Source organism: Clarias gariepinus, chromosome 20 (genome assembly GCF_024256425.1).
Source record: "Clarias gariepinus isolate MV-2021 ecotype Netherlands chromosome 20, CGAR_prim_01v2, whole genome shotgun sequence".
NCBI lineage: Eukaryota > Metazoa > Chordata > Actinopteri > Siluriformes > Clariidae > Clarias > Clarias gariepinus.
In genome coordinates, this window is record NC_071119.1 from 829450 (window position 1) to 841525 (window position 12076).

Consider the following 12076-nt stretch of genomic DNA (forward strand, 5'->3'; position numbering starts at 1 on the left):
CATAGTATGAATGCAGATCAATTCCTGCTCTCTGTTTCACCCAAATGAAGAGGGTGTGAGCGAGGAGTGAGCGAGGAGCAATAATACTCCATTTATAAGCACTAGTTTCCTATATATGGTTATGCATTATTTAATATATTGTATTATACTTTACTGTTAATATGTTAATGTTGAAATGAGCTTTTCTGATAAATAAGAGACATATAAGATGATTTATATCTGTGTATAACTGCATGAAGCTCCTGCACCCTATAATTAACAGTTTAATAATCTAAGTGTGTAATGTGACAACTATACTTGTGTTTTGTTTTGTTTTGCTTCCTAACAGAGATGGCGATCTGGATCACCCTGTTTATGGCTTTTGGGGTCATGAACCTCTCTGTGTTCTGTAGAGGTATCGATTTTATTTTCTCATTCACTATGATATTTTAAATAATAATGATAAGATCCAAATAAACTCACCCAAAGGATTATTAGGAACACCTGTTCAATTTCTCATTAATGCAATTATCTAATCAACCAATCACATGGCAGTTGCTTCAATGCATTTAGGGGTGTGGTCCTGGTCAAGACAATCTCCTGAACTCCAAACTGAATGTCAGAATGGGAAAGAAACTTGATTTAAGCAATTTTGAGCGTGGCATGGTTGTTGGTGCCAGACGGGCCGGTCTGAGTATTTCACAATCTGCTCAGTTACTGGGATTTTCCTGCACAACCATTTATTGGGTTTACAAAGAAAAGTGTAAAAAGGAAAAACATCCGGTATGCGGCAGTCCTGTGGGCGAAAATGCCTTGTTGATGCTAGAGGTCAGAGAAGAATGGGCCGACTGATTCAAGCTGATAGAAGAGCAACTGAAATAACCACTCGTTACAACCGAGGTATGCAGCAAAGCATTTGTGAAGCCACAACACGCACAATCTTGAGGCAGATGCTCTACAACAGCAGAAGACCCCACCGGGTACCACTCATCTCCACTACAAATAAAAAAAAAGAGGCTACAATTTGCACGAGCTCACCAAAAATGGACAGTTGAAGACTGGAAAAATGTTGCCTGGTCTGATGAGTCTTGATTTCTGTTGAGACATTCAAATGGTAGAGTCAGAATTTGGCGTAAACAGGCTGAGAACATGGATCCATCATGCCTTGTTACCACTGTGCAGGCTGGTGGTGGTGGTGTAATGGTGTGGGGGATGTTTTCTTGGCACACTTTAGGCCCCTTAGTGCCAATTGGGCATCGTTTAAATGCCACGGGCTACCTGAGCATTGTTTCTGACCATGTCCACCCCTTTATGATCACCATGTACCCATCCTCTGATGGCTACTTCCAGCAGGATAATGCACCATGTCACAAAGCTCAAATCATTTTAAATTGGTTTCTTGAACATGACAATGAGTTGACTGTACTAAAATGGCCCCCACAGTCACCAGATTTCATGTGGTGGAATGGGAGCTTCGTGCCCTGGATGTGCATCCCACAAATCTCCATCAACTGCAAGATGCTATTCTATCAATATGGGCCAACATTTCTAAAGAATGCTTTCAGCACCTTGTTGAATCAATGCCACGTAGAATTAAGGCAGTTCTGAAGGCGAAAGGGGGTCAAACACCGTATTAGTATGGTGTTCCTAATAATCCTTCAGGTGAGTGTATACTGTACAAGTCCATACTGTATTAAGTCCAGTCTAATTGTTAAATATTAAACCTAAACACACCTACTTGTGCTTATAGCAAGTAAGGAAAAAATAATTTTAACATTGTACATTAAAGTTGAAGACATCCAAATTATGGCACTATGAAATAAAGTACCTTACCACGAAATGATAAACCATTTTATATTTTCGATTCTTCAAAGTAGTCACTTTTTGCTTTGGTGACAGTTTGCCATGATCTTACTTTATGTTTATATTTATAATAAAAATTATTATTATTATAAAAATGTTTATCTTAACTTCTTGGCGTTCTCTCAGTCAGCCTCATAAGGTCGTCACCTGGGATGGTTTTTCAAAAATCTTGAAACAGTTCCCAGAGGGGGAACGTGTTTTTGTTGACTCCGTAATTTCTAATTTGTTCTGTTATAATGTAAAAGTCTTAATAAAGTATTATTGTACAAGGCTGAAAACAGTACACATAAAGAAACGCTGTGTGTGAAGGTGTGAACAGTATAAATACACCTTCACGTGTAACATCCAACTAATTCTCATCTAACATTTCTGTAATGCTTGTCGCACACTTAGCATTCATAGATAAATGAATGTATGACAAACATACAGCAGTGTAACCCCACATTTATTTCTGCAGAAATTAAATATTCTTTACCACAAAGCTGCAAAGAGCTCAAGGAAAGATTTAATAACATACAAGGTATGTGCTAAAACAAACTGCTTAACAATATTTAATGTAAAAGGCACATTTTAATGACACTTTCAGAGCACTACAGTGTGGAACATCGTCTTATTATGTTATGGTATTGTTTATTACAGACGGTATTTATTCAATGAGCACACCGAGCGGGACCAAGTATCAGACGTACTGTGACATGACGACCGCAGGAGGAGGATGGACTCTGGTGGCCAGCGTTCATGAGAACAACCTTAATGGGAGATGCACCACTGGTCTGTGATCTTACTTTATGTTTATATTCATAATAAAAATTATTATTAATATAAAAATGTTCATCTTAACTTCATCTAACTTTTATTTAATGTTGCTGTAACATCTGTAGGCGACCGCTGGTCGAGCCAACAAGGTGGGAATGCGGACCTACCGGAAGGAGACAAATCTTGGAGTAACACCGCCACATTTGGCACTACAGAAGGTGCAACCAGCGACGACTACAAGGTCAGAATCATAACAAACCAACACACAAACCTGAACAACTTAAAAAAAAAACATCATAGAGTATCATTATAGTCTTCTAAACGTTAGACACTCTTAACAAACAGCATTCCATCATTATTGGGAAACTCCAACATAAGAAGATTCCTCCTCCTCTTTATCTCTGTACTTTCTCTCACAGAATCCTGGGTATTATGCCATCACAGCGGAGGATGTGGCAGTGTGGCATGTTCCTAATAATGAGCGTGTGAATCAGTGGAAACAAACATCGTTTCTGCGCTACCACACCAGGACCAGATTCCTCAACAGCTATGGAGGAAACCTCTACAATCTCTTCCGGGTGGGACACTTAATGTAAATCCTGTTGCTAGGCCACTGGGAGATATAAGCCACCCTGACCACCGCATAGCCACTCAAATAACATTCATTCATATCCAGAATAGTGTGTGGTTTCAGTATTTACATTAATGCTCCTGGTTTTAGCGATTCCCGGTGAAGTACAATGTAGGAAGCTGCCCTGATGACAACGGCCCCTCTGTTCCTGTAGTGTATGACAAGGGGGATGCTACATTCAACTATAACCTGTATGGACCCAGAATCAGAGGTCTGTATGGAAACTAAACATCAGAAACACAGTTTCTGTGTATATATATATATATATATATATATATATATATATATATATATATATATATATTATTTTGTCTCTCCAGAGGAAACTGAACCGGGATACATCACTTTCCGAGCAATAAACAATGAGAGGGCAGCGACAGCGATCTGCTCAGGACTCAAACCCAAAGCCTGCAATGTGGAACATGTGAGTATGAAAACTGTTCACACAGCGATTAAAATCTGACTTTGAATCGGAAGATCAGTGTTTATTAGACTCAGTTATTTTAGTCAGTTTGTCTACTTTCCTGCTTTTGCTTGATGTTGCAACAGAAATTTGAATAAACTACCAGCTCACCATCTTACATCCAGTATGAATGTCAAGCTGATAGGGTGAAGCTTGAAAACTATTGAGCTGCTGTGGTTGTGTGTGTGTGTGTAGTATTGTATTGGAGGAGGTGGGCATTTTCCAGAATTTTCACCGATGCAGTGCGGTGACTTTACTTCTTTTGACTGCAACGGTGCTGGCCTAAACGCCCACTGCAGCGCGACTAAACAGGTGATCGAGGCAGCTGTGCTCATCTTCTACCGTTGAGAAAGAACATTCCAGAAAAGATTTTTAAAATGTAGTCTTGATATATTACATTAATCAATGTAGCAATTATACTTTATCTGCATTATGATGCATATTTACAGGTTTATAATCAGTGTGTGTGTCCTCAATGCAGATTTTTATGACACAATAAAATTATGAGCATTCTTTTGTTTGTCAGTGTATGATTAATTTACAGAATGATTTAACTGCTGAAAGAAAAAGAGAGAGAGTGTGTGTGTGTGTGTAAGAGAGAGAGTGTGTATGTGTGTGTGTGTGTGTGTGTGTGAGAGAGAGTGTGTATGTGTGTGTGTGTGTGTGTGTGTGTGTGAGAGAGTGTATGTGTGTGTGTGTGTGTGTGTGTGTGGGAGAGAGAGAGAGAGGGAGTCTTTGTAATTATCATGTCCCCACAATGGTGAAGCACTGTAACGTGTTGGAGAGGGTGTAAATACAGTAAGTGCCCCACCAATTTTTAGCTTTGGCACATAAGTGACCCTCTGGACAGGAGTGTTTGTGTGAACGTTTGCTCCACGTCGCCCCTTTTTGTCTTAAACAGGTATTTTGTGGGGGCCGGGGTTCATACACACTTCACACACTCTGCAAGTCTAATTTATGCAAATCAGGCACTGTGCACACAAATTATGGCCGTTTACTTAGTGGCCTGTAGGTAATCTGCACATGGTATAGTAGGTAGATATAGTATATAATAAACACTCGCATGTGCGTACAGTAATGTAAGTCTATTAATATTAAATGTGTGTTTAGTTAGATATTAACATTTTTAAGGTTAAGTTAAAATTAAACAAAAACTGTAGGTGTGCAAAAAGGTCCAGATAGACCAGTAAAGTTGTCAAAAAGATTAAAATATTAAATTAAAGTTAAAAAGCGATTAGGTGAAACAGATAATTATTCTGTTTTATTTGTTTATGTCTTTGACGGAAATGTAAACTTTGATCTTTAAATTGGGTGAAATCAAACCTATTAGCCGTGTCATGGCGGATTTGTTGTCTTCTTCAATAACAACCTGGTTTGGAAACCTTGTGTGGGAATCGAACTACATTTCCCATCTGCCCCGGATGTTCCCGCCCACCTATTCGACAAGGACAGCCCACGAAAACAGCTGTGGTACGTGTTTACAGATGAAGATACAGATCCCCCCCCCCCCCTACTGTCAGAAAGGCATGTCAAGTTTTCACAGTAAACACGCTCATTCAAGCCCTATTTATTCATTTACCTGGTTCCACGAATAGATGGCACTTTGTTCTCAAGAACACGTTAACACACGCCAACAATTTAGCTGCACTGAGTTGCAATCACGTGATTTTAACAACCCACCACACCCCCGCCGAACTGTTATCAAACTGCACTACAGAGATGAAGATGGTGCATTAATGGACTATTAGCGGTAAGTGGTGACTATAATATATTTTTTTAGGAGGTTGCTTAGGAAGAGAGACAACTGACACGTACTCTGCAAGCTTACTTATTTTACTAAAACTCACACTTCAGAACAGGTCATACACGTAACACCAGGGGCGTGGTTTTCTTTAGTAAAGGTCAATCATCACATCTATTACACTCCTCCCTTTTAGATTTAAACCTTCAATTCAACATAAACAACTTAGAGACAACTTTTTTTTTCTTTAACCAAATATACTATACTTCAGGGCTCTTAGGGTTAGTCCACACGAAGCCGGTGCGTTCCCTATTCGATCATTTTTTTCATAAACACGGCGTCATCTTAAGAAATATCTGCGTACACACGAAACCACTGAAAATGGTGTAGTATATATATGCCAGACCAGTATGGGCCGCTGTAATTCTGCCATAGAGATACACTATACACGGAGAAGAAGATTTTGAACATGCGCATAACCTTTGTGTTGTATACGAACCAAGATGGTGTTGTCCATTATCGCTTGTTGCTCATAACAGTTGCATAGAAACAATAGATTTTGCTGTAATAAAGCTAGTAGGCTTTGTAGCAACACTAACACAATCATGTAGTCCGCCATTATTGTTGTTGCTGTTACGTGTGACGCAGCCGACACGTGATGTGATGACATCATCGTTTTGCAAAATATACGGATTGGCCGTACACACGAAGACGCAAGGGTGTCGTTTTCAGATTTATCCACTTTGGGACCCGGTTTAAAAAAATAGCGGGATCCCTGTGGACGAAAATGCCAATACGATAAAAAATTTATACGTATACAGCGAAACGCGTCTCCGTGTGGACAGGCCCTTAGGCTCCAGAATTTGCGTGGAACAGTCCCCAGCGGTAGGAACGTTCGACGGATCACTGTTGTCATCAGTGACAGTTGAGTTCGGGATCTTTGATACACCATGCGTAGGGGGACCTACTGCAGCGTTTCTTGACAACATGTGGTCCATGTGCACCGTGCGCCTTTTGTGACCCTCCTGCACAAGATAACTTACAGGACCCTTCCGCTCGATCACACTGGCTCTTCCTCCACAAAGAATTTTAGGATTTGTTTTCCTTGATTATGTTGTCTCTCTTGTTTCTGCTGTTTTTCATGAATTGACTTTGCTAGATCAGTCTTTAACAGTAAAAAACGTGTTCGGATTTGACGCTTTAGAAACAGCCCTGCTGATGTTTTTCCTGTCACGGTATGAGGTGTACTACGATACATTATTTAAAATTATTTGCCAATTTATGCTTAAGTGAAAACACCTGCTTGCTCTGTTGTTTGCAAACACTTCACAGGAGTGACTGTTTAAGTATCTCAACAGATCTCTCTGCAGCACCGTTAGAGGCCGGGTGGTAGGCAGGAACTCGTGTATGTTTTATTCCAATTACTTTTAGGAAATCCGTGAACTCTGCTGTCACTAGTTGCGGCCTGTTATCTGAGACCACCTCTTCTGGTATCCCATAAGCTGCAAAAAAAAAACTCGGAGAGCATCAATTGTAAGTGAGGAGGTAATTGATGCCATTGGTACGACCTCTAACCATTTTGAATGGCTGTCAATCACAACTAGGAAAAACTGCTTGTCTTTTTCTGCAAAATCAATGTAGATTCTCTGCCGTGGCCTTTCAGGCCATCTTAACGGATAAAGAGGCGCAGGTGACTTTTGAGCCACCAGATGGCAGCTACAGCAGCACACTCTCTCTTCAATGCAGCCATCTAATCCTGGCCACCACAGAATACTATGAGCAAGGGCCTTCATCCGGCAGATTCTGGGGTGCTCATGGTGCAGTTTGTCCAGTAGTCTTTATCGATATTTGGGAGGAATTATAACACGCATTCCCCACAAAACACAACCTTGATCCTCTGACAATTCATGTCTACATGTGAAGTATGGCTTTAGATTTTCCTCCAACACGTAGTTTGGCCAGCCATTTATAGTATAATTCCACACTTTGCATAGTGTAGGATCTTTCCGTGTTGCTTGGCTTATGTCTGTTGCTGACACTGGAAGATAACTTCCTGTTTTCGTATTGTTGCCGCAAAAGTTTCGCGTTTGTATCAGCGTTTTAATTATATTGCTTTTTCGTTAATACAATGATAATATTAATAGCAACTAGTTTTTACATCTTTATACTATTTGGCTTCGCTTTTTTTTCTCGTTTTTCGCGCTTTTTGAACGCGCAAGTTTCTTCTTCTAAGAACAACAAACGGAATTCAGCTTAAAACAACTAAACTCCGACTCAGGTACGATATAATGGATAATATTCAGCTCGTTCAGTGTGTGAAGTGCAGGATGTTTAGACATTCATTCTCCGTCATTAGTGGTAATTTTATTTGTGATAGTTGTGTGTTAGTGAGCACTCTGACGGAGAAGATATCAGCGTTAGAGGAGTGCATCCAGACTTTAGAGATATCAGGTTAGAGAGCGCGAGAGCAGCGTTATTTCCATAGCAGACAGTCTGGGTGGCGCAGGCGGAGATAACCAGTCCCTGACTCCGGCATTAGAGCCCTCACAGCGGGGCGAGTGGGTGATGATTCGGCCGGCATACTCGTTTAGCCAAAGCTAACGCTAAGGCTAGCCCACCGGAGCACACCTCTTCTGCGCTTTACATGTCCAACAGGTTTGCTCTCCTCAGTGATGCACCTACTGAGAAAACTGAAAGAGCTCTGGTTATAGGAGACTCTATACTGAGACATGTGAAATTAGCCAGGCCTTTAGGGGCGCCAGCGGCAGTGGTTAGGTGTATCCCGGGAGCCAGAGCACCGGACATAGCAGGTAATCTTAGGGCTCTAGGACAGCATAGGTTCTCTAAGATAGTGGTACATGCTGGAGCTAACGATATACGCCTTCGTCAGTCAGAGGTTAGTAAGAATAACTTTATAGAGGTGTTTAAACTAGCGAAGGCGATGTCCGATGACGTAATATGCTCTGGTCCCATCCCAATGAGACGTAGCGGCATAGCTTACAGTAGGTTATGATCGCTGAACCACTGGATGTCCAGGTAGTGCTCCGAAAACAATGTGGGCTTAATAGACAATTGGAAGACCTTTGAGGGCAAATCTGTCCTGTTAGGGAGAGATGGTGTCCATCCCACTCGGGAAGGTACTGCTCTGTATTTCCTGTAGTATAGCTCATAGTTTCAGAAGAGGCCTAGTTAATCGGTGACAACCCAGAGCCCAGGCCAGGGAGCAGACAGACAGGCTAAACCAACCATCTGCTAGCCGCATCGTCACTCAGGGTTCTCTGTATTAGAGAAGTAAGTTAAGCAGTTAAGCAAAAATGTAGAAAGACCCAGAAAGTCTGTTATAGTAATTTAATTAACACAGATACCACAAACTCGGATCACACTGAATGCGCAGCCGGCACCTCTGATCTGAAGCTAAGATGGTTAAATATTAGGGTTAGTCCACACAAAGCTGGTGCGTTCCCTATCCAATAATTTTTTTCCCTCGTTCTAAAAAAAAATTTAAACATATACAGCGAAACGTGTGGACAGGCCCTTAGATCTCTCGCATCTAAAGGAGTTATTGTTAATGAAATTATCACGGATCAGGAATCAGAAACCTGGATTAAACAGGACGAGTATGTAGCTCCAAATGAAGCTAGTCTTCCTGGACATAGCTACATACACCAGCCTCGGTTAACTTGTAGAGGAAGGGACGTTGCAGTTATTCACAATGATAATTTGACTATTATACAAAAACACGAACACAAATTTAATTCATTTGAAGTTCTCTATAGTAACATAACAAGTGTAGCTACAAATATTTAGTCAGCTCAGTCGACTCCACTAATCATCATTTACAGACTTCCAGGGCCATACTTTGAATTCCTTAGTGAATTTGCAGATTTCCTCTTAAACCTAATCGTTTCTGTAGACAAGGCGTTAATTGCTGGAGATTTTAATATTCATTGTGACAATCCAGAAGACCCTGTGCGTTAAGCATTTATGTCCATACTAGACTCAGTAGGAGTAAATCAGTGTGTAGTAGGACCCACTCATAAAGCAGGTCACATTTTAGATCTAATAATATTCCTCAGATTGAGTATAAGAAATTTATTTACAAGTCTATTGTCTGAAGTTATCTCAGATCACTATCTTATCTCAATTCAAGTGTGTCATAGTAATAACGTACGCACAGCCCCGCGCTACCGTATGAAACGTACATTCACATTAACTACCACACAGTGTTTTATCAGTAATCTCCCAGAGTTATCAACTTTGAATAGATCACCGTCTGACCCCACAGAACTCGATCACACCACTGAATATTTAGAGTCAATGTTCCGTTATACCTTAGATAATGTCTCTCCAGTTAAAAAAAAAATTTATTAGAGATAAGAAACTCGCTCCCAGGTATAACGATCATAAACGCTCTTTAAAACAGACCGCTCGGAATTTTGAACGTAAATGGCGTCAAACTAAATTGTTAGTATTTCAAATAGCATGGAAGGAGAGCATCCTGAACTATAGAAAAGCTCTTAGTGTAGCTAGATCAACGTATTTCTCCACTCTTATAGGAAATAACAAAAATAATCCTAGATTTTTATTTAATACCGTGGCCAAATTAACCAGAAATAAGACCACTGCAGAAATCTCCACAACAACATCATGCAATAGTGAGGACTTCATGAACTTTTTAATAATAACATTGTATATATTAGGCATAAAATTAAGGCTTTGAAACCAAACAATGTAAGTTATGCAGATGCTAAACTAGCCATGTCAGATCGAACCTAGAATACTTTATTCCCCTTGAAGAGAATGAACTAATTTTACTCATCTCTTCTGCAAATTCATCAACCTGTATATTAGATCCTGTACCGACACATTTTCTTAAACAGATAGTACCAGCAATAACAGAACCCCTGTTGAGAATAATTAACTCTTCACTCAGCATTGGGTATGTTCCAAAATCTTTTAAATTAGCAGTTATTAAACCGATTATTAAGAAATCTGACCTCGACCCCTGTCAGCTGACCAATTACAGGCCAATATCAAACCCTTTATCTCTAAGATTCTGGAAAAGATGGTAGCGGAGCAGCTATGCTCATATCTACATAGAAATGGCATACATGAACTGTATCAGTCAGTATTTAGGCCTCATCACAGTACAGAGACAGCACTCGTTAAAGTAGTAAATGACCTCCTATTGGCCTCTGATCAGGGTTGTGTAGTCATGCTTGTATTACTCAACCTCAGTGCAGCTTTTGACACTATTGATCATAGTATTCTTCTTCACAGATTAGAAAATGTAGTAGGAATTAAGGGTACAGCCCTCTCCTGGCTTAGATCCTATTTGACCCATCGTTATCAGTATGTAGACTTAAATGGTGATTATTCTGCATGTTCTCTAGTGAAGTTTGGTGTTCCACAGGGTTCAGTTTTAGGCCCACTGCTTTTTTTCCCTTTACATGCTTCCTCTGGGCAACATAATCCGTAAGCACGGTATTAGTTTTCACTGTTATGCTGACAACACAGTTATATGTCTCAGCAAAACCTAATTAGATATACCAGCTTACTAAAGTTGAGCAATGTGTGCAGGACATAAGAAATTGGATGCCAATTAACTTTTGTCTCATCTAGATTAAGCAAAAAGAAGTTCTAGTCATATTACCGCATACAGCTAGAAGTAAGATTTTAGATCACTCTGTAACTTTAGGTGGCCTTTCTGTTCCATCAAGTGCAACAGTAAAAGACCGCGGTGTGATTATAGACTCCAGCTTTTCATTTAATGCTCATGTAGATAATATTACCAGGATAGCATTCTTTTACCTCAGAAATATTTCCAAGATAAGAAATATATTGTCGCTAAGGCCTTGTTCACACTGGCGTTAAGTTTTTGGCGTTAAGTTAACCTGTGGGGGCAGTGTCGGGAAGTGGATATGAAAGCCCGCCACTACCGGGTTCACTCTCTGACTGCACAACGTCGGATTAAAGGAAGTTTTTTTTTGTGGTTTATGAAGAAATGCGAAAATTTCCATGTAAGTTTTTCAACAATTATTATTTTTTATTTTGACCTTTTCCGCAGTTCCCTATGTATAGCATGTAGGATCATGGGAAATAGCCGTTCCTCCGAAGCGTAAAATGAACGCGCAGAAAACGAACTAGAAGCGGTTTCCTTGCGTTCGTTGGGTTTTGAACGCCAAGAAAATGCTGCATGCAACGTTTTTTTAATGCCGTATAAACGCTCAGCCGGACAAATGCACGTCACCAAAGCTCATGTGAACACTCTCATTGACTCCTATGTGTAGAAAACACTCGCCACTTGATCCGCGCTCACCGGGCGCTACGAATGCAAAAAAAATAAAAAAACAGCTCGATTTCACCGCTCGTGGGAACAAGGCCTAAATGATGCAGAAAAACTAGTTCATGCTTTTATCACCTCTAGGTTGGACTATTGTAATGCCCTACTGTCTGGTTGTTAAACTAGGTGCATAAACAAGCTTCAGCTAGTCCAGAATGCAGCAGCGAAAGTCCTTATTAGAACCCGAAAATACGAGCACATCACACCTATCTTACCTTCACTTCATTGGCTCCCTGTGAAATTTCGCATTGATTTTAAAATACTACTTTTGACATATAAAGCATTAAATGGTCTCGCACC

The 12076-nt window shown here is 40.3% G+C and overlaps 1 protein-coding gene across 1 annotated transcript; it reads left to right on the forward strand.

Moving 5' to 3' along the window:
- Window positions 1-330: 330 nt before the first annotated feature.
- Window positions 331-4186, forward strand: LOC128508204 (intelectin-like). The gene is made up of 7 exons (XM_053479427.1): window positions 331-394; window positions 2482-2613; window positions 2724-2839; window positions 3018-3176; window positions 3320-3440; window positions 3550-3653; window positions 3888-4186. Exons 1-7 carry the CDS (start codon window positions 331-333, stop codon window positions 4038-4040), a joined length of 849 nt encoding a protein of 282 aa, XP_053335402.1. The 3' UTR covers window positions 4041-4186.
- Window positions 4187-12076: the final 7890 nt, after the last annotated feature.

Coding starts and splice junctions, on each gene's coding strand:
- LOC128508204 (XM_053479427.1), top strand. CDS start 331: ATGGCGATCTGGATCACCCTGTTTATGGCTTTTGGGGTCATGAACCTC. Junction 2,614..2,723: donor TAATGGGAGATGCACCACTG/GTCTGTGATCTT, acceptor TAACATCTGTAG/GCGACCGCTGGTCGAGCCAA. Junction 3,654..3,887: donor AAGCCTGCAATGTGGAACAT/GTGAGTATGAAA, acceptor GTGTGTGTGTAG/TATTGTATTGGAGGAGGTGG.